The sequence below is a fragment of the Periplaneta americana genome, chromosome 1 (genome assembly GCF_040183065.1).
Source record: "Periplaneta americana isolate PAMFEO1 chromosome 1, P.americana_PAMFEO1_priV1, whole genome shotgun sequence".
NCBI lineage: Eukaryota > Metazoa > Arthropoda > Insecta > Blattodea > Blattidae > Periplaneta > Periplaneta americana.
Window position 1 is genome coordinate 128443550 of NC_091117.1, and position 24709 is coordinate 128468258.

A 24709-nucleotide genomic window follows, 5' to 3' on the forward strand; every position below is an offset into this window, starting at 1 on the left:
ACCCAAATGTCGTGATTTTCTCCACAGTGACATGAGCAGTGTGAGTCCATGCGTTACTGTGTTGCAGGATTATATTCTTTTCAGGGCATTTCTCGTGCAATGCACAGCTGAGCTTCTAAAGTATCTGGATATAGCAGACAACATTTATGGTCGAAGGCGACTGCTACGAGGCTCATGTTCCCATCTTTGAAATGTTTTACCCATCTCCTAACATTGCTGGCGTCCATGCACACCTCTCTGTATGCATGCTGAAGTCTGAGGTGAACTTTAGCAGGATATTTTTCTCTCTTTAACAAGGAATTCAATGACAACACACTGTCGAAACGAAACATCGTTATTGGCCATTTGCAAACATTGCCCATTCACATGATAGAAGTTAATGACGTCACAATATGTCAATATCTAGTGTAAAGTCTGTAGATTACGATCACGGAGTCGTTTTTGTTACATTGTTGGAATTTGAATTATAGCAATGGGTTACTCATGAATTTCAGTACTACTCCCATATTTTAAGAAACACATGAAACAAATATGGGTAAATTATGAGTGCAGGAATGCCATTTCGAGACACTTTGTAAAATGACTCCACTCCAGTCAGTTCAATGACAAAATATTAATTTTTGCTCCAGGAAATATACTAACCTTTTAAGATAAAACTCATAAAAATACTACAATGTTCTGTGGACAAAAAGAAATTGAAATGTATAAAAATAGTATTTTATGTGGACCAAATACAGTTTAAATAGGCTATACATTACCGTGACTTACTCAAATACGTAATCTATACTAATTATCAAGTAATATAATATTCTGACAATATATTAAGTTTTCTGTGCGTAAGGATGTTTTAATCCTACCTCAGTTCCTTAATTCACTCAGAAGTTACAGCAATGGCATATAGTATTATGTCCAACTAGAGAAACTACACTTTCGAATGGTGAAAGAATTATCCAAATCGGTTAAGTAGCTTCTGAGATTACATCATACAAACATTATCTATATATTAATATTAATAAATATTTATATATTCCCATTATAGAATATAATTATATCCGTATAAAAATAGTGTTAAATGAACATCTTCCATTTGTTGTGCAAGGCCGCCTTAAATAAATGCAGTCATTTGTTTTCATTTCATTATATGTGAGGCAGAAAGATCTCTTGTCGCAAATTTAAAATTTAGAGTTTATGTTATTTTCAAATTCAGCATTATATTCTGAAAAATTTGATAGCAAATTTAGATTTATAACTAATAAATTGAGTGAATGATGACAGTTTGAATATTTGTTACGGAAATGAGGTGTTTTGAGAAAACAAGCTTTAAACTTTTACATTTTCACCATCAATATAATTTTACATATTTAAGAAACTTTTAAATCAATATGAGCTTGAGTTAGTTAGTGGGGTTTAAAAAGGGCGCGTCAGCATCTATGGCTATTTGCGCCCTTATCTAAAATTCTTTACAGAACAGAGACTATACAATAATCAGAATGCTTAAAGAACTAAAAAACGTTGTCACGATTAAAACGAGGTATACAAATGCAGTTTCAACAGGGTGATGCATAAAACATTATAAAAATCTGACCTTAACTAGTATTTAAAAAGATACAATAAAATAACAATACAGATGCTACCATAAGTAAGTTATCTGGCGTATTTCTAAAATACTCGGATGTAAAATGTCCGAATGTCAAGTTTGTTAAAAAACTTATATACTAAATAACAAGTGTAACCTCCGGATGTAAAGGGTCCGGAGGATAATTAAAATGGGTCAAAAACTAAATTATCCTGTCAAGTCCAGTACTCGATAAAAATCTCAGGACTGCATTTGTACAATTAAAATCATTTCCAAGAGCGTCACGAAGAGTCGGCCGAATTCCATATTGCTGACGGACACGGTCATATTTTCTACAATGTAATAAAAAATGTTCCACGTAAGTGGAACACGGCATAGATCACACTCAGGCTGAAGCTCGCCATGTAGCAGATGGCCATGTGTCAGATAACAGTGGCCAATCCTCAACCGGGTGAGTAAAACTTCGTGTCGTGACGCTCTTGTGGACGAATCCCAAACTCGAACAGTATTCTTTATCCTTCGTAATTTGTTTTCCTCTTGTGCAGACCATTCTCCTTCCCATTGCCACCATATTCTACATTTCAAATAATTTTGTAAGTCTTGCCACCTCTCGCGCCAATATACCAGAGTGCCATTCGTGGCACCATCTTTGGCTGCAGCATCTGCGGCCTCATTCCCACGAATTCCGACATGGCCAGGAATCCACACTACTCCAATCTCGCAATCAGAGCTTAGGAGTGTGTGGAACAGCTGCTGAGTTCTTAACACAAGGGGATCCTCTGAATAGAGAGACTGCAAAGACTGAATGGCACTTAAAGAGTCGGAGCAGATTAGATATCTGCCCCGAGGTTCTCGAATTAAAAACAATAAAACTCTGTAAAAAGCATATAATTCTGCAGTAAAAACACTGGTATATTCGCTCAGTTTATATTTAAATATCTGTCCATTTGCAACGAAGGAGCAACCAACACAATCATTTACTCGGGATCAGTCAGTATAAACTAAAGAATAATTTGGATATCGGGATAAAAGTTCACTAAAACGAAGTCTATAAACAAAAGCTGGTGTAAAATTCTTAAAACTTTGGCTCAGGCTTACATCAAACATGGGGCGTCGCATAATCCACGGTGGAGTGGTGGTGTATTCTAGTGTGCGAACGGATGGTAGATCGACGTCGAGCTCAGAGAGCAGTTCACGGAATCGCACACCTGCTGGACGAGGTCTCCGTGGATTTTCACTGTATCGGCCGTAAAGAGACGAATGATGGAAAGAGTCGAAAGAATTGTGCTCAGGCTGCGAGCGGAGTTTAACCACATATGAGCACAACAGGACATTACGTCGCCGATACAGTGATGGTTCCCCCGCTTCACAATACAGGCTCGCTAACTGACTCGTTCGGAAGGCACCTGTAGCAAGTCGTATCCCATGATGATGGATAGTGTCTAAGAAACGTAGCTTAGATTTATTTGCTGAGCCATAGATAAAACAGCCATAATCCAGCTTTGAACGGATAAGAGAACGATATAGACGTAAAAGCACTATGCGGTCTGCACCCCAGCGAACCCCTGACAAAAGGCGTAAAATGTTTAAAGATTTTTCACAAAGCCTTCTCAAATCACGGATATGCGCCTCCCACGTTAATTTATAATCAAAGATAAGGCCCAAAAACCTCGCAGTGTCTGTATATTGCAACTCCACTCCATTAAGACGCAGTTCAGGATGTGGATGGAGTCCACGTTGGTTGTAGAAGTGGACACACTGCGTCTTTTGAGTGGAGAATTTAAAGCCATTGTGAAGAGACCACTCCGATAGCACATTGATGACCAGTTGCAACTGTCGACCGATAGATGGGAGGTATCGGGAACTGTAATATAGACTGAAGTCATCAACATACAAGAGAGAAGATACTCGGTTACCTACACAGTGGGCAATGCCATTGATCGCAATGCAGAAAAGAAGAACACTTAATACAGACCCCTGCGGAACACCATTTTCTTGGAGATGTTCGTTAGAAAGTGTGGTGCCTACTCGAACTCGGAAATACCGCTCTGCCATGAACTTCGCAATAAACGTTGGCAGACTGCCACGAAGTCCCCAGTCATGCAGGGTTTGCAGAATTCCATAACGCCACATGGTATTGTAAGCCTTTTCTAGATCAAAGAAGACCGCCACAAGATGTTCCTTCTTGAGGAAAGCATCTCTAATGGCGGTCTCCAGCCGAACAAGATGGTCTGCAGCGGATCTGCGCTTGCGAAAACCACATTGGATGTTAGATAATCGGTTTCCCGATTCGAGTACCCACATCAGGCGTTTGCTTATCATCTTTTCCATAACCTTGCACACACAGCTGGTGAGACAGATTGGCCTGTAATTGCCAGGTAAAGAAGGGTCCTTTCCCGGTTTCTGGACTGGAATTACAATGGCAGAACGCCAAGCAGATGGAAATACACCCTCAGTCCAGATTCTATTGTACATAGACAGAAGAAAGGATTTTCCAGCTGGTGGAAGATGACGAAGCATGCGGTTATGGATGTTATCAGGGCCAGGGGAGGTGTCAGGGGATGTGTCTAGTGCCGCCTCCAGCTCCTCGGATGTGAACGGAGCATTGTAGTCTTAAGTGTTGTCAGATTGAAAATTTAGGTTTCGTTTTTCTGCAGTATCTTTGATTTTCAGAAATTCCGGGTCGTAATTATTTGAGCTGCTTATTTGTGAAAATGTGGTAGCAAATATTTCAGCAATGTCTATTGGACTGGTGGTCGTTACTCCATTGTTTAGAAGGCCCGGAATTACAGAACTACGTTTCCCCATTATTCGACGGACTTTGTCCCATATGGTGTTAGCTGGGACGTTGTGTTTCAATGAACTGACGTAATTTGTCCAGGACGTCTTCTTAGCATCGCACACAATGCGACGAGCTTTGGCTCGAAGACGTTTAAACTGGACAAAATATTCTTGGGTCGGATGGCGCTCAAATTGGCGTAAAGCACGTTTGCAGTCACGGATTGCATCTCTGCAGGCATCCGTCCACCAGGGGACAGAGAAGCGTTTTGGCCTGCAGGACGACCGGGGGATAGATAATTCCGCTGACTTTATAACCACATTTGAGAAATGGTCTACTACAGAGTCCACATTTTCATGTCCGTTATCATCGAATGATATGGACTCCGAAAATCCGACCCAGTCCGCCTTTTTAAGAACCCAGTTTGGAGATCGAGATTCCGCCGGAAGTAAAGCGGACATACGCATTCGAATGGGATAGTGGTCACTACCATGTAGGTCGTGAATCACAGACCATTCGAAATGCGTGGACAAAACTGGGTTACAAATGGAGATATCTATCATGGAGTATGTACCGTAAGCTAAGGAGAGATGTGTTGCTTCCCCTGAATTCAGGGTAACAAGATTTAGACGGGTACATACCTCTGCTATTTTATTTCCTCTGTCATCATCGGAATTTGAGCCCCATGAGTGGTGGGATGCATTAAAATCCCCCACTACCAGATATGGAGCAGGTACCTGCGAGAAAATGTCTTCAATGTCATGCACTGTGAAAGGTGTGTCTGGGGGTATATATACAGAGACTATTGAGAACTGGATGGAAGGTAGAGTGACTCGAGCGGCTATGCATTGATGTGGGCTGTTGATGTTGATAACAGAGGAAAAGATACTTTGGCGGAATAGAAGAGCACAACCTCCGTTGGCACAAATACCGGCAAGGTGATCGTACCGGTGAACGTAGTATCCCAAGATACTTAGGGAGTTTTCGGGCCGAAGGTGTGTCTCCTGGAGACATAAAATAGCAGGGTTTTCATGATAGATCAATTGTTGTAGTTCTGTATATCTGCTGCGTACACCGTTCACATTCCACTGTACAATATCAGTCATCAAGAGGAGCTATATCATGTTGGTGGCTTAACAGGAGATCTTCTCTTCTTTTCCTTTCTATGGGAAGATGCTTTTGCCTGCGACTGCTTTGTCTTCGACTCCGGCGACTCGCAGTTCGTCGCACTCCTGATCGCGATCTTGATCGAGGACGTGATCTCGACCTGCCACCTGAACTAGGAGTGCGACGTTCTGGTGTTCTACTAGGCCTACAATCCTTCTCTGCTGTCATAGCAATAATTTTCTTAGGGACGTAAGGCCTGATGTCAAGTCCACAAGTGTCGTCTGTCTCAGCAGTCTGAGTAGCGGCGTCTACATATGTCTGGGTTGCGATCTCAATTCGCTTCCCAGGTATGTTTGTAAGAGGTGGCGTTTGTGTGGTGGCATCGATTCCCTCTGTTGCTCTCTGCAGTACAGACGCATAGGACTTTTCAGTTGCCTTCTTTTCTTTATCTAAAATACGCTTACATGCCTCAAAGAAGCTAATATTTTCCCGGACTCGAAGCTCTTGAATCGTCTTTTCCAGCATATACTTTGGGCAGTTTTTAGAATTTGAAGCATGGTCCCCAGAACAATTCACACAGTGCTCGGCGCCAGTACATGGGGAATCCCCATGGTCTGCACCGCCGCACTTTGCACAGATGATATTGTTTGTGCAACATTTTTGCGTATGTCCGAACCGTTGGCACCTAAAGCACCGCATTGGGTTCGGCACATACGCACGCACAGGGACACGCTCGTACCCAACAAAGATATATTTTGGCAAGAGAGACGTTTCAAAGGTCAGAAAGACTGTGCTCAGGGGTTCAGTCCGTCCGTCCGTCCCGCTTCCGTATTAAACGGTAAGCCTTGGACACGGACTGTTCCGCCAGCTCTAATTGGATCTCTTCATCTGATAGACCATCTAGAGAATCTGTATGCACAACTCCTCGCGTGGTGTTAAGCGAGGAGTGTCGTTCAACTCTGATGGGGTATGACCCCAGCAACTTTGCTTTCAACAGCGTCTCACTCTGTTTTGCAGATGCAGTCTCAACGAGGAGACTACTGTTGCGGAGTCGAGTTGCATTTCTGACCTTTCCAACGAGTCCATCGAGCGCACGTCTCACGCAGAATGGACTAATGTCTTTCATAGTTTTTTCCGTTCCGTCCAATGTGATACTGATAAACTTTGGAGGCGGCACTTTTACAGTAACTTTCTCAGGGTCCAATTCCATAGCAATTTTCGTCATATGACCACCACCAGTCGTACTTTCTCCTGTCTTATGTTTCTTATTAGTTTTTTCTGAAGGAGGAGAAGAAGAGCGCGTAGAAGCCATTTTGAAACTGGCCCCCCCCCTACGGAACCGTCGGCGTCAGCCTGCCACCGGGGGGGGGGGGCGGAAGAAAAAGACACCAAAAAAGTCTTCTCGGTCTGTGCCGGCCGTGGGGACCCCCCCCCCCACAGCCCGATCCCAAGCAACCCACTTCACGCAAGTTACCCTTCAAACTGGTCATTACACACCTAATGGCAACTCTTACACCAGAGGCGTGTCGCAGTTTTATGCCCCTACCACGGGAATAACCGCCCGTGGCTCCCCACTCTACAATGAATACAAGTGCCAGACTACTGCGGCTAACTCCGACCGACCCTCCCAAAGCCGGAGCAATCCGAGACTGCACGCAGCTTCAGGGGACTTGTGGTTGATTACACTGCGACACCCATACGTCAGCGGTAACACGTCGGAGCAATATATCCGCCCCGGCAAGCAGAATCAGTCACCGGGACGTTTAAGTCGCTCCGGGCCCCTATTGGGGCTCCACGTGAGTGTACATGACTACTGGTCCAGGCTCTGCACCTAGACTTGCATATAGGGGCAGTATGAAGGGTCCACTATTGCTTCGTTGATGGGCGCCCTGTCGGGCCGCACAAGTTGGAAGTCGCGCTCGAAACCGTGGGACAGGACCACGGAGATAGGAAAGATCCCCACTGGTGAGACGGGAGTTATAAACCTAAGAAACTTAACCTAATAATAGATATAAGAATTAGAAGGGGAAGAAGAATAAAGCCTCATCAGGCATTGTTAACAAATCCCGTCATGGTGGCGGACGTGGCAAGAACAAAAACAGCGGGGATGGAGAGGTGAAAATGGCTGTGATGATGTGGTGGGTGTTCCGCATGCAATGGCGGCCGGCGGAGAGAAATAGTGATGTAAAAGAAGAGAGAACGAAGAGGAGTGGTTGGTGATAGGACGAAAAATGGCCGAAAAGAAGAGCCACCATTGCACCCCTCGGTCACCACTTGGAGAATATGAGCTTGAACAGGACAAACTAAGCTATAATAATCGAAAAAATACCGAATTCGATATTTTCGATCCTAACCATCCATTTTGCTTGTACTGAAAATTTTACTTCTCCGAGAAGAAGTCCCTTTTTGCTTTCCGCCTCACATATTACAGTGAGGTGACGCTGATAAAATGCAGTGTTATTTTAAAACTCATACATCTCGTTAAATATCAGTCTTATCAAAATTTTGCATAGAATAAAACTTACTGGAAACATTTTTAAAGAAACTTTTGTTACATAACATTTTTCATAAAAATCAATAATAAACCAGATATTTTGATTCATTTAATTCATTTCCCCTTATAGCCCTCTTTAAAAAAAAAAAGTATTTTGAATGCCATATAGCCTAAATTCTAAGTGGCACCCAATTTAATTTATATATCAATTTTCATAAAAATCAGTTTGGCCATTATCGAGTGAAAATGGTAAGAAACATACAAACAAAAATGTAAAAAAATGCGATTTTTGGTCTCACGATAATTAATAATTATACATGTTAACGCCAATTATTTTTGCAAAAGTGAAAATTATCAGAAGCATGTTGGTTACAGTTTTATTATTAGTATAGATGTACGTTATATCTCACTGTAATACGAAATATATTTCACAGCAAAATACCACTACTCAATCATACAGTAATCAACAGCAAAGTCACATGAACAGATAGATTTACCTGAGTCTTCATGTTCGTGATTTCTGCAGATGGTTTGTCCCACAATTCATATGGAATCCCTAATTCCACTTTTACGCCTTTATCCCTAAAAAGAAACATTAATTAAAACTGTAAGTAAGGAATTGGTGTAATTTTAAGTAGTTGTTTCTCATACAACATTTTTAAGTTTTAAACAAACTAAAATTAAGTTTCTTCGACCCATGTTGATGCAGTCAAGCAGACTTTTGCACAATTCCCAAAGAAGTCAATGAGGCAATGTTCTTGTGAGATTGGTATCAGCAAATCCAATGTTCATCGTTTTGCGAGCTCAAAAATGGAAACCTTACATTTCGAGATTTGTCCATGCACTAAATGAGGACGACCCAGAGATGGATAGGACGAAGAGGAAGTGCTGCAGAATTCCTGCCTCGATCTCCGGATTTAACCCCTTCAGACTTCTACCTATGGGGAGCTCTAAAGGACACAGTGTATGCCACAAAACCACAAACACTGGATGAACTGAGAGTTCAGATTGAACATGCCTGTAATGATATTCCATTAGCAAAAATCCAGTTGGTATGTTGCTCTGTTGTATGTCATTGTTGGGAGTGTACTATGGTAGAAGGGGGCCATTTTGAACATGTACAGGCTTAAGGAATACAAAACAGCAAAAATTGTATTCCTGTTTCATCTCGTTGCTGAGAAATAGTGTTTCAAAATGTGTACACATCAATTTGGGACACTCTGTATATTATCTGAGTAATGAACTAGTCCGCAGAAAAATGATTTGTTTAGACTTAAAAAAAAAAGTATTTAAACACTCGTAAACAACAACCACTCGCAATAATTGTACTGAACTGAAGGCATTATGGCCATTGGCTTGGTGCTAACATCTCGCACCTCCACTCCACTTTCACTGTTTCTCGCACATTCGACCTTGAACATAATGGTATTTTGTGTTGCAGTGGCAGCACGTTATTTTTAAATAATTCTTGATCATGATAACCATATGACGATTATGCGGTGAAATGTTGAAGTCCTGATCAGTTTGTGTATAAATAAGGGTGCGACCATTATGTGATGGCTACGATTACACAATGAAATACAGTATATTTACAAGGTGGCAATAATATTTATCACAGAGGCAAAAAAAAAAAACATTCTGTCAGAAGACTTGTGTATTGTACAATCAGTGGTATGCTGTACACAGAAGGCAAGGGAAGCATTATTTTAAAGATTAAGGTCGAGGTGGATTTGTTAGATTAGATTAGATTGTGTTCTGAAACCATTCACAGCAATGAGGACCTCTATGTTCAGGTCATTGATGATTTTGCTGCTGAAGAGAGGAGAATTGCTTAGGTCTTCAAGTATATCAGTTTTGTACTATACATTAGAAAAATTGGCATTATTGCTTCCCTCACATAAAATTGCACCACATGCCACTGTGTACAATAGAAACATAACTAACATAGAAGTACACAAATCCCAAGTTAAGTGATATCATATTTGTCTTTGGAGAAAAACGCACAATTAAATAGTGTGATTAAGTCTCAGAGATACAACACATCACAATGGGATGTCACTGTGGCTTCTGAAATGGTCATTCGTGATAGCCTAACATCTTTTAGTAAAGCAAGAATTCTGCAACAGTTCTAGGATTTGTTGTTGGAAGTCACAAATAAGCACCTTCTGCAAAACATTATTTGATTAATAACATGACATTAATTTAATAGCACTGAAGTTACATTATTACAAAAATGATAAAGTTTCTTGGAAAGGGTTTTTCATAAGGGAAATAAAACCAGGGACACTGTACAGTTCATTTAAGGTATATAAAAGAATCATGTCATTGAATGAAAGAATTACATGCAAAATTTAGCTTGTCATATCTTGCCCAAGTCAAAATTCCGATCTACCAATCATTATCCTAAACTAACATTCTCTTACCAAAAGTAATGAATTCTACCTTGCAGGTGACTTTATTCAGAAAAAGAATTTAACACTATCAGACTAGCAGAGTCTTAGTTTATCACACCTGGAGGACCACCAAGGGCTTGTTTCTCAAAACTCATGGACTAGTAATACTAGTCTGTACAGTAGTAATATTAGTTTATTTTACAAGTTTGTGTTTGTAGAAACTACAAGGGTAAAGTAGTAGTTACCAGTTCACAGACTAGTAATATTGGTCGATTTTACCAGTTCATAAGTGATTCTGTTTCTCAAAATGCTAATCTAGTTGTTTATACTAGTATTCAACAGGAATATTGCTACAAGACTCTAAAGCAGGTATGCTCAAAATTGTAAAAGCGCCGATTACACGGATGATGCTGCACTGCGTAACACACACAGTGTAGGAAATGGGCTCCGCAACTACATTGCAGCACCGCCCGTGGCATCATTCTCACTGTCTTACAAATACGGATAATAAACTGAATTTGAAAAAGGAAATATTCAGTTATTACATTATTTATTGTATTTTATACAGTTATGATATTATTATATCATAGATAATGTTATTTTCGTATTCCACATTCAACATGTGTAGGCCTGTTCTTTTCTGCAAGTAATTGGAAATCTATTTCCAACGAATTTACTGCAATGCACAAAAGATTCTCACCTGTTAATCGGGATCTAGGTTTGGATTTTTGGATTTAGCAACCTTCATTCTCGAAAATAATTGTTTGCACATATATTTCGAGTGACAGCGAATAAGCTCATCTTGGGATATTGCGTTTTGTTCATTTTTAAATATTTCTATGCTTGGCAAGTCATATTCTCCGCATTTAGTTCTGAATTCTACGTGACTTTGTAAATCAATTAACTCGTCCTGAAACTGCACTCTCACGGATTGTACTCAATTTACTATGAAAGGTTAACAAAAAGATTAATATCACTTTCCATATGTCTAAAATCATTAAATCGATGTTCTGTGAATTCACATTTGAGCTGTTCCAGTAGTAAGATGTAATTAACTATATTTTGTTCAGGCACCATAGATTTCTTTACAAGTTCACAAGGGTCTTTAGTGCCTTAGCTAATTCCCAACATGCTACATAACTTGCTCCTAAACGTAGATTCTGAATTGTTCGACTCTCTTCAATGTTTGGTGTATCATGAAGTGCTTTCAATTCTTGAAACTGTAGTGCACGTTGCACCCCTGAAAATTTATTTTATCATAACATGTATTTCTGTTGGAATAAAATCACCACAATAACAATAATTGTACTAGTAATAATAATAATAATAATAATAATAATAATAATAATAATAATGATATATGAATAATATTACAGAAAACAGCTTCCCTGTCACTTCGGCATGTTCTGGATGGCAGAGTGTATAATGTTTTATGTTGCTCAGTAGTATTCCTGACAATACCTTACAACATAGTAAACACTTTTACGTTTTCACAACAAAAATAGTCTTCCTCCCACACTGTACGGAATGATCATTTGCTTACAGAAGGTTTTGACTGTGTCATTGTCCCGCACTGTTTGTACGTTTACTAAGTACTTGAACTGCCTTCCGCAGTCATCCGTCGAGCTTCAAACGAGGAACAGCACACGTTTACTAAGTACTTGAACTGCCTTCCGCAGTCATCCGTCGAGCTTCAAACGAGGAACAGCACGCTCTACATTCGAAGGTTGCGATTACAGAATGTAATCAGGAGTCAGAGAATGAGCATACCTGCTCTAAAGACTGGTGATTTCTGTATTATCAGTTACCAGTGACAATCTTTCTCAGATAATCAAAACAAAATGTTATAATTAGTTATTTTTTATATGTGGTTTAATGATTCCGATTCAAGTGATTAAGTTGTTGTGAGAAGAGCTGAAACTATATCGAGAAAGAACAATTCCTTTATGGGAGCATTGTTTAAATATAATGATCGGTTTAGGTAAGGTGCTGAAAAGCTTGAAAGTTTGTAAATATAGTGGGACCTGCCATAAGACAGAGAAATAGAAGTTCTGCATTATCACCAAAGCTTCAAATACAAATTGCTCTACAAATTGGGATGTTGATTATTTTTAATGTCATCAGGTCTTTCTGTTCTGCAAAACTTGCAGAATTTTTTCCTAATACTCTAATACAAATTCATCAACTGCAGTGAATTTTGCTGGCTTTTCTTCTCCACTGCCAGTTCTTCTGACATTGTCAACTGTAGCCTACATATTAAATATAAAACTACACTCATTTATGAATAGATCAAATGTAAAATTGAAACAAAAATTAGCGAATTTTTCATCAAGTCATAAGTGATATTCATGTCGGTAGTAGACCCACTAGTTACATCATATGTTCATATTAGGATACTAATTGTGAACTTGAATTGGTAGGGCCTACTTACCAAAGTTGCTTTCTTAATGTTGGGCCAATAAGTGTCCCTAACATATGCATAATCTTTATTCTGAGGTATCAGTTCCATAGCCTCACATATTACAACATTTCTTGTCCATTTGTTTACTTTATTATTTTTTTGGTAATATGCCTTTTTTAGTGGATTATTTTTCGACTCTGTATCAATATCTCAGGTTATTTAGCATCTGAATGACATGAAGGTGATAATGCCGGTGAAATGAGTTCGAGGTCCTGCACCGATAGTTACTGTACCCAACATTTGCTCATATTGGTTTGAGGAAAAACTCCAGAAAAACCTCAACAGGTAACTTGCCCCAACCGGAATTTTGAACCCGGACCACCTGGTTTCTGTCCAGACGCATTAACCGCTACTCCACAGGTGTGGACTGTTAATATGCTTAAAAAAAGCACCGAATAATACATCCTTCGATTCATTAATCATATTGAGTATAGTTAATTTGCTTTCAATTGATGGCATTTCAGCCAAAAAGAGAAATCAAAACCAAAACGCAAACAACTTAGCCTTCTAACCCCAAATAACAATACCTACCAATGACTATAAACAAACTCAATCAGCTGAGTAGTGAAAGAGATCATGTGACTAGTGAAAAATTGTTACAAGTTACTAGACTGGTAAAATAGTTTGAGAAACAGAATCTACTAGAGCTCGTGATATATACTCTGGTAACCAGTAATTGGTGAACTACTAAACTAGTATTTTTGAGAAACAGGCCCCAAACATCTTCAAGATTTAACAAGGAACTGAACCTATTGAACAAATTTGTCATATCCAAGTAGACACAGTGCACTTACTAAAGTGCTCAAATTTTGCATATAGGCCTACTTGTAGAAGAAGAGTTAGCTGTATAAATTTTTTATTTTTGTCATATTTCATAAAACAGTCATTGTCCCATGGTTAGTTTTAGGCAACAGTACTCACACTAATCCATGAAGTGTCTGGAATGTCTGACTCATTCCTTTATCAAATCTCGTGCTGTCTTTGCGTTCTTTGTGGATATTATATTGTAACACTCTTTCACACAGGCCATCCAAAGATTCTACAAGTCGCAGTTCACTGAAAGAAAGACATACTATACTTAATTTGCAAATGCATATTTGAGATGAATGAATTTTTTTATTAGGATGAAAAAAAAAAAACTGCACTTTTAAAACTAAACTGTTTTATTTTTAATTATATGCTCAATTCTTTCCAAATATGAAACAAATATTTGATCGGTTTAAGGAAAGTTGAAAATATTCTATATGCATTAAACTAAAAATTTAAGGAAACTGGAATCGACAATTAATTAATTTAAATGCCTCATTTAAAAATAAATTTGGCAAAATATAGCATATTATTATTAAACTGTAGTATTCCAAGCATCATGATTCTTCTAGTGAAATTAATTATATTCATTGTGGTATTATTTGATAACACTATTAACTGCAATGCAGGAGACATCAGCAACTGGCAGTATCTATTCAGGCACATGCCTACACAGGACGAGGTAGATATAAAAACGGGAAAGAACTTGGTAAGCAAACATAAATTATTACCTTATTATACAATTTTCCATTTAATTTCGTTCAAATTTTTAATCTGCCACCCTAATATTATTCTATTCTTGTTACAACATACACAGATATCCTATACATTGTAACTATTGTGATTATATATAATCACCAGTGCTGTCATGGTAATTTTTTCTTGACCATATGCCCCACCCCCTTTTCTTTTCTCCCTTGAGAAATATTTTCATCTCCTCTCTCTATCCCTCCAACTGTCATTTAATGGGTATTTTTATGTTAAAGAAGAAGTAAATAAATGATTTTGCTTTACCTTTTTAATGGTAAAACAAGTTTGATTTAAAGATGTGTGTATGTGTGTGCGTATGTATGTATGTATGTATGTATGTATGTATGTATGTATGTATGTATGTATGTATGTATGTATGTATGTAAGTAATGCTCTGAATTTGACAATAAAGTCATTCTTCTTCTCGCCTCCCAATATTTAGAGACGGAGTTTGATTTAAAGAAGATCCTATCAAACTCTCAAAGTAGATGCACACTTATCTTGATGAATCCTGGAATGTGTATCTGCAGTATTTCGGCATTTTTCAACCATTCTTTTATATATGATTTTGAATTCTAGTGCTTTAGATGTAGATCATTTATGTTTATGAACATCAAAGAACATATATCAGGAACACAAAAAAAGAATGTAAGATCAGTACAGATCTCCGTGTATGAACTTAGGTCCATATGCCATATGGACAAAATTTTTTCTTCCCTATACGATTAATTAAAAATTGAACATTCCAATATGCTGTATGACCCATATGGTCCCCATGGCAGCACTAATAATCACACTAATCGCATATAAATTCCATTATTTTATTTGCTATACATAAAAAGACATGCATTTAACTTCATTTCATGCATGCTGTAATATTTCAAGGGTAGGCCTTCTGACCATTCCATTTTTCAGTGAAGATTATATGGATAGTTAAGTTACCTGTTAATGTGAAATGAAATTACAATGAATCTTTGATATCAATATGCACCACATATATCTGATTTCTGTCAGTTTTTTTTTTTTACTGATTAAAGTAAACTGAGAGATGGAATAACTTCAGAAATGTAGACAAGGCACAAATTGAGTAAATATTTCACATTTCATACATTATTTACACAATTACACTGAATAAACATTCCGAAAGCTTATTTCTCAGTCAAGTTACACATTGTCACTTATACAGTAGTGTGCAAATTAATCCGAATAGGATCATTTTCAGCATTTTCTTTCATTGTTGGTCTACCAGCTGCACAATCCTGCTTAATCGAGTTCTGTAATACAGCAAACTTTCATTATTGAAGTTTATATTTTTTGCATTTTCGTCCCCAGAAGCATTTTAGTTCTGTTGAAGACTTATTATGCATTGCTGTGTTCATTCTAATATCTTCAGAAATGGACATAACTTCAAGAAAATGCTCTAAAATTGTAATATTAGTAGAGGACACTTCCATGACAAAATGGCAAAGAATGTAGTGTCGGTTATTATCGCCGTGCTCTCATGATTAACATTCGGCAGATCTTTGAGCGGCCTCGTGCATAACATTCGGTAGGTCTTTGAAATTTAACTACATTATTGTTTTCAATTTCTTATGTTGCCACTCCAATCACTCGCCTCAATTTCAATATTGCAACCAATAAGCTGCTTCCATTATTAAATGACACCTACTTGTCTAATCCACGTGGACTAAAACCGAGGTTGCAATGTCTTGTGTTGAGGACGAACATTAAGGTATGTGATTAAAAATTATTATTAAGAGTTAAGAATGTCAACGTACTCGTATATGGAATAATACTACTACTAATAATAATAATAATAATAATAATAGCCATTTAACAATATAACAAACTAGTGCTTATTCTTATCGAGGAAGTAGACGTGACAACATGACACTTAGAGTGAAATCTACAGAGCAACAATCGGTCGGAAAAATTATGTTTTAAAAGCACACAGCAAGTTATTGTATGATGCCAACATGTTAACCATGAGAACACGGCGATAATAGCTACAGTTAATTCCATCCTGAAATGATACCAAGAGACTGGATACATCACGCCCCAAAATGTGGCTGGAAAAGAAAGATTTCACTGCAAGATGACCGTTTAATTGTTAGGGAAAGTAAAATAAATCCTAGACTATATTCTGTCGACTTAACCCACGAGTTAACAGCTACAACTGGGATAGATATTCACGTTACAACACTGTGTCACAGACTTTTGAAAGTTGGACAAAAGGTTCGTAAGCCATTAAAAAAGCACTGCTAACCCCTAATATGTGCCAAAAACTCTTAATGGGGAAAATTACATAGAAACTGGACAGTGAATGACTGGAAGAAGGTAATTTTTTCCCAATGAATCTCATTTCGAGGTTCATGGCCAATGTGTTACTTACATCCATAGAGGGTCCAAAAAGGTTTCTTCAGTTCATTCCCAACAAGCACCGAAACACTCCCCAAAAGTAATGTTCTGGGATTGTTTTACACATGAAGGACCTGGATCATTAATTCCTACCAAGGGAATGATGAACAGTGACAAGTATATTCGCATATTGGAAACCAGAGTCTTACCGCAGCTATAAATATAATTTCTGGATGGCGATGGTGTGTTTCAACAAGACCTGGCAACAGGGGCGGCTTTAGGGGTAATGCCCTCATGTCATGGCACTGCCTAAAAGAAATATAATTATATCTTATCTTCAACTGTACATTCAGAGTGCTGTAAGATCACAAATATTATAAAACATGGATTTACTATGAAGCGATTCCAGCAGAACATCGATTTGAACTACTACGCCACTCCGTGTCAGACACAACAATGCCATTGCCCGCTCATACACTGCTGTATAGCTGTACAAATTATCTTCCTCATTCGAGTCAGCTGCCAACCACCTTTATAAGGGCATGTGCAGAAGTGTTTTGTAATCCATTCGATGGAGCTTCATGGTGGTACAAAGGGCAAGGGGAAAGGTCTTATGCATGCCTTTCAGTCGACAAATCGATTCGAGATAGCAGCACTAAGTAATGCATATTTGTTCCATGCCAGGGTTAACTTCCATGCCAGCAAATATGTTATTGAAATGAGCTAGAGATTAAGGAAAACATGCGGTGTCTAGAGTATATAATAATAATAATAATAATAATAATAATAATAATAATAATAATGATAATGATAATAATAATAATAATGATTTATTTTAGCTGGCAGAGTTAAAGCCGTAAGGCCTTCTCTTCCACTCAACCAGCAAAAAGTATATATACATATGCATGAACTTACAAAGAATTCAACAATTTGATTTAGATGAGAGTTACATGTATACAAGAGTTATTTACGAATTAAACAACAAAATACTATGAACTACTAATTAAACACTAAAATAAACTGTGTACCAGAATTAAGCTAAAATACATAGAATGTTAATATATTTCAAATAATATTAGATAATAGAAAGAGATTATTATGAGACAATTTTGAAAATACAGCACTATCAGGATGATGTCTAAAGAAAGAAGTAACAATGTAGTCAGTTATAATTTAAATCAGTATGATTGGGGTGAAATGCTAATAAGGTTATCTTTTAAGCTGTTTTAAAGGGTTTATTGTCTTGCAGCCCCTAATACTTTGTGACAAGGAATTCCATTGACGCGAGGTGGATACTGTAAAAGATGATGAATAACAAGATGTTCTATGAAGAGGTATACTGAGCGTGCCACAGACAAGTGATCTGGTTTTTACGTCGTGGTTAGAGTATAGATAAGAGAAACGAGACGAAAGGTAATTTGGTGTTAAGGTGTGCAGAATTCGAAAGAGTAAAGACAAAGAGTGTAAAGTTCTGCGTTCTTTAAGTCGGAGCCACGAAAGACTTGCAAAGGACGGTGATATGTGATCATATCGTCGGATGTTGCACACGTATCTGACGCACATATTCTGAGCTCGCTGTAACTTGACTGACAGTTCAGAACTTAGGTCACTTAGCAAAACGTCACAATAATCGAAGTGAGGCATTACTAGGGTAAGTTTTAGTTGCTGGGGCAAGAAGTTTCTCAAGCGACTCAAACAGTGAATGGAGGAACAGATTTTTTTTATCGTTTCTTTAACTTGAAAATTCCAACTTAGATTATTATCAAAAAAGAAGCCAAGATTTTTTACGACAGATGAATAAGGGATTAGCGTGTTGTTAAGGGTAACAAATGAAAGATTACTGTTATTAAGGGCGTTAACTAAATGCTTATGTCCAATAATTATAGCTTGAGTCTTACTTGGATTAAGTGCGAGTCCGAAATTGGCCGCCCAAGTGGAGACAGTGGCTAGGTCACAATTCAACTTGTCAATCGATTCATTGATCGTATTGGGTCTGGAATGTATGTAAAGTTGTAGGTCATCGGCATAGAGATGATATCGGCAACACTGTAAGTTCTTTGATACGTCATTAATGTAGATAGAGAAGAGTAGTGGTCCTAATACGGAGCCCTGCAGCACTCCCACCTTTGTGCATCGCCATTGGGAGAATTGATTATCAAGTGAAACACACTGTTGGTGGTCCCGTAGGTAGGAGTCCATCCAGCTCAAGGTATTGTCTGACAGGTGCAAAGTCTTCATCTTTGCAAGAAGCAAGTCGATATCAACAGAACTAAAGGCATTGCTGAAATCGAGAAGAGTTAGTGCAGTTACTTTACCCCTATCCATAGTTTCACGGATGTCCTCAGTCACTTTAAGTAGGGCTGTAGTAGTGCTGTGTCCATGCCTAAAACTCGATTGATAGTCATCAAGGAGTTTGTGTTCATCGAGATAGTTCGTAAGTTGTCCATGTACAATATGTTCTAATGCTTTTGAAAGAGTGGGAAGAATTGATATCGGTCTGTATTGGTTTACTGTGGAAGGTGTGTTTGATTTAGGTAAAGGTTTCACTAATGCCATTTTCCAGAGTAAGGGGTAGGACCCAGTCATAATAGATGCATTGAATATATGGGTGACGGTCGGCAGGATCACATCTATTATTTTATACAGGAGAGTGATATTTATATTGTCTATACCTTGGGCTTTAGATTTCATACGTCGCAGCGTCTTCATTACGTCAGTCGGGTTAATGTATTTAAAGAAGAATTTATCCCACACAGGTTGGGGGTAAGATCTGAGAAATTCAAGAGTCTCTTGTTTATGTAATGGTTCAGGTGGAGCAGTAACGAAATGTTCATTTAGACTATTGAGTGACAAGTTGATGTTATCTACCAGAGGCTTTGCTTTTGTTAGACCCAGGTTATTAAGGTTATGCCACAATTCTTTCACACTGACTGAAGGTAGAATAAGGGAATGTGCATGGCGTAATTTAGCATTTCTTACTGCTTGATTACATTTATTTCTTAAAACTTTGTAAGTATTAAAATCTAATTCGTCCTTGCTCCGTCTGTATTTATGATAAGCAGGGTCTCTGTCTGACATGAGTAATTTTATGGCATCGCACATCCAAGGCGCAGGGCGTCTACCAACTCGTCTGGTTTTCAAGGGCGAGTGTTTATCATATAACTGAATTACTAGGTCGTTAAATTTTTCGATTTTGTCGTCAATGTCTGGTAAATTCCACACTTCAGTCCAAGGTAGGCTAAGTGCGTCATTGATTAATTCATCATGCTCAATATGCTTCAAGTCACGGTATGATATGATGTGAGATTTATATTTTGGACAATACAAGGAATATTCTAGAAAGATTATGTCGTGAGCTGAGATACCCGGCGCTGGTAGTTGTCCATTCATTAATACTAGCTGAGGATTAGTCGTGGCAATAATGTCAAGAAGTGTCTCCGATTCCTGGGTGTGGTGGGTAGCTGCGGAAGGAAGGATGGATATATTGTAAGACTCAAACATGTTCATAAGTTGAACTGTAGCGTAATTACTTGAATTTAATAAGTTTGTATTGAAATCGCCTAAAATAACAGTATGGTCATAGTGAGGCACAAGATTAAGCAAAGGTGTTTCAAGATCACTTAAGAATCCTAATTTAGGGGGTTTGTATACAACTCCAAGGAGGCACTTTTTGTTGCTTGCACAGACTTCGATGAATAGATATTCAGGATGTTCTAAGATTTCATTCGAAGACTGGTAGACAATTTTAAACGGTAAGTCCGATCGCACATATATCGCAACACCACCTCAGCGTTTACCGATTCGGTCATTTCTACAGAGGGTGTAGTTATCTAAACTTACAAGAGAAGATGATAGGGAAGGCTTCAACCACGTTTCAGAGATAAGAATAGCATGAAGAGACAAAGGAGAGAAAATAGATTGAACTTCATTGAAATGACAGAGAAGGCTTTGAGAATTTATGTGGGCTACTTTTAAAGTGTTAGGATGCGAGCTGAAAGACGATTTTAACAGGGCACTGGTCGAAGGTGCAGGTAGTGGGTTAGGAGTGGCTGGGGTGGATGGGCGTGCGGCTGTGGAAGGGAATTCAGAAAAGTGAAAGTCGTTTGTGTGAGGGGCTGCAGACAGCGAGTCATTCACCTCGATGCATGTAATTGTACTTTGTTGATGAGAAACAATAAATTATTAATAAAATAAATACTCCTATACAAAATACACTTTTTTCATCATATGAAGATAAACAGAAAGTAAATACATATGGAAAGACTAACTCTAGATTTCACCATAAATATGTAAATAAAAGGTGCTAAAACGTTTATGCAAAAAACAAATGGATTTGTTGATGTGATATTAAAAATTCTTTCTTCTGTTTTCCTCGTGTTCTTTTTGGTTGTATCTGACATTGGTCTAAGAAAGGTGTGATAGATTTAGTTCACATCTGGTACCAAGATCTCCAATTTTAGCCAAAAAGTCACTGAACTCTACTGAAAATAACAGAAAAATAGAATTCAAGTATAAAACAATTTAGAAAACTTCAAATTTCCGTGAATTTATTGTATTAATTTATTACTAGGTCCATTATTATTATTATTATTATTATTTGAATAAATATTCACAATATAAAACGATACATTATTATCGTTACTTTTCGTTTCTGAGTTGAATGTTCTGGCACTACTCAAAGTGGCTTCGGCTGCCACTGCCTGGCAACATGTCATACATCTCAAAAGACTACTAAGTTCTTCAACCAGAATAATATCCAAGTACACCCCTGGCCTGCAAACTAACCCAATATCAACCTGATTGAGAACTTGTGGTCAATTTACAAAACTAATTCTTCTACGAAAGAAAAATGATTTGTTTCCTCATTCGAGTTTGGTTTCGTGATGAAGAAATTAAGAAGATTTTTGGAAATTTAGTGGAATCCATGCCAGATCGTGTCAATGATGTAATTGAATCAGGAATTTGCAAACGGGACCAAGTCATATTTTTTGCAAATTGAGTTTGTACCCGTTTCTGACCCTCCATACACTCTTCTTAGATTTCAGCATTAAAAGGAACCAAGTATAGAATGAACACATTTAAATTGTGCATCAACATGTTTGGACTGTCATATAGCCAGATCCATACAAAAAGTTTTTTGTTGTTTTCTTAAAATTTACTTTTTCGGACTTGATCTCTTTTGCAAATTCCTGATTCAATTACAAACAAGGGAGGCCACATACATTATTAAGGTACATTGAACATCCAGTTTATTCTGTACTTGTGGTTTAGTATACTCAATATGGCTTGTCTGGATTAATTTGAAAGCTACTGTAGTTGAGAGTATTCCAACAAATGGCATTTGAAATGGGTGTCACAGTGCTGCCGATGTAAGGAAACACCTAAGCGATTAGGAACAGGTTAGGTTCAGTTTGTTAAGGCTTTTCATATTAGACAGACAGACAGATAGAAAGCGAATTTTCGTAAGGTCAAGAATTAGTGATAGGTTAGATTTGTTCAGGCTTTTGATACACCTTGCATATATGTTTTTTGGTAGACAGGTACAGTGAATGTAAAAAGTATTTAAACACTGATAAACTTGTAAGAATTATTATTACAATAATTACTGCAGAGTAAAGCACTTATTTACATAACACATTTTGTCTGTACAGATCTTTAATTATATCTCTGCCTCTGTACAACGTCATAGTTTGCGGTGATAGCAAAAGTTGTAATGTTTTTAATACACTGACATCCAAGATCAAGATAAGCCACTTAAAATTTAATGGTCACTCACTAGCAAACATATAATGCAACATCTGTACACATTGAAAAGAAAATAAAAAATTATATAAAATATTTTATAAAACTGTTTAAGAATCCTACGATGTGTAAATTCAGTGTGTAAGAAGTATTTGAACAGTTTAAGCACCTGTGACAGTTACGACTCCCACACACTTGACCCATGGGAACATTTTATCACAATGGAATTCAGTTTCTAGCAACCTCTTGTAAGCTTGTTTGTAGATGATTAATGTCGTATTAAAAACAAAACAAAATGGCAAAAGAAATGAAACAACATTGGAAGAAAGAAGGATTGGATACATAATTAATGTAAATTATTAAGTGAAATGTGTAAAATGTTCACAGACCCTGAACAACACTCCTTGGTATCATTAACAGATATAGTGAAAAGAAAACATTGCAAAATATGAGAAGAACTGGGCTTGAAAGAAAAATGTGTGGAGTAGATAGACGAGCAATTCTACGAAAAATCAAGAAAAATTCAAGTTTAAGTGAACTTGCAGAACTACGAGGGTCATTTCATAAATCATGGCAACTATATTATATCAGCCAATAAAGCTGCGGGAATAGAAATTCACTATATGCGATTGAAGGTCACTGGAATGTGCTTCGCAATGCTAGTACCAAATTGGGTTCAGGTATAGGAGGCAATGGGTAAGGAAAATTGAAAGATGGGTAAATAGAAATCATTGCTTTATTATGCGCAAAAGGAAATAAAGTGCATTACTCACTGCTAACACCCTTCAAAATAATCCCCCAAGGCTTCCACACATCTTTGCCAATGATGATGCAGGCATTGAACACCATTGGCTATGTGTGATTCGTCTATGTGTACCACCTCTCATCGAAATGCTGTTAAGATGTCCTCCCTGTTTGCAAACTGCTTCCCAAGCAGCAGCTTCTTCAATTGCAGAATGAGATAAGGCAATGCACTATCATCCAAGGCTTCTCATAGTTCAGAATGACACTGACGAGCATTTCCGGCACGAAGAACTACAATTTTCATGTATGACCGCAGACAACATAATATACTGGCACAGATATGTAGAAAACATAGGTACTCATACTATACAAAGGAAACACACGAAAAATACACAAACTACACCAATACATAAAAATACACCCAAAACTCCAATCCACACTGGAACTTGAAAACAATAACTCCATAAATTTCCTAGACATCACCATAACAAAAGTTGACAACAAACACACCTTCAAAATAAACAGAAAACCAACCACCACCACCACACACATACACAACACATCTAATCACCCCACACAACACAAACATGCTGCATTCAGGACAATGGTACACAGATTACTCAACATACCCATGAGCCAACAACACTACAATGAAGAAGTGAACACAATCAAATACATAGCACAAGAAAATGGTTACAACACAAACATAATAGACAACATCATAAGGAAGACAAAACAAAAACTGAACAAACACAGGAACACAAGAAATACATTACATTAACATATGAAAACAAAAACACACACAAGATCGCTCTTCATTCAGAAAACAGAAATACAACATAGCATACAGAACAGAAAACACACTACAAAGACATCTCAACACACAAACAACACAAACAAATAAATACAACCACAAAGGCGTATAAAACTCACATGCAATAGTTGCGACAGTTTCTACATTGGACAGACAGGCAGATCATTCCAAACTCGATACAAAGAACACATTAAAGCAATAACCAGAGGACACAATACATATATACAGTAGCGTGCAAATTAATCCGAACAACGTAATTACTTATGCAAAAACACTCAAACGGGATAAAAAAAGGATCTAAGACATACCTCAGTAATCTATGTGACCTCCCTTGTTCCTAATAACAGCTCTGAGACGATTTGGCATGGATTCCACTAATTTCCCACAAATATTCTTCATTTCTTCATCGCGAAACCATACACCAATGAGGGCAGAAATCATCTTCTCCTTTGTAGAACAATCCATATTTTGCATTCTTCTTTTGCAAATCGACCACAAGTTCTCAATGGGGTTGATGTCGGGTGAGTTGCCTGGCCAGGGGAGTACCTGAATATTCTTCTTGTTGAAGAATTCTGTAGTTTTTCGAGACGTATGGCATGGTGCCAGGTCTTGTTGGAACACACCTCTGCCATCCGGAAATGATTTTTGCAGCTGGGGTACGATTCTGGTTTCCAATAAGTGAAT

The 24709-nt window shown here is 37.8% G+C and overlaps 1 protein-coding gene across 1 annotated transcript in view; it reads right to left on the minus strand.

Annotated features, from left to right (window-relative positions):
• CNPYb (protein canopy b) overlaps nucleotides 1-24709 on the minus strand; it is a 58452-nt gene that overhangs the window by 18977 nt on the left and 14766 nt on the right. Inside the window, exons 3-4 of the mRNA XM_069827169.1 lie at nucleotides 13732-13866; nucleotides 8454-8538 (exon numbers count right to left, since the gene is read on the minus strand). Coding sequence (XP_069683270.1) covers nucleotides 8454-8538; nucleotides 13732-13866 — 220 coding nt within the window. The remainder of the gene's footprint in view (nucleotides 1-8453; nucleotides 8539-13731; nucleotides 13867-24709) is intronic.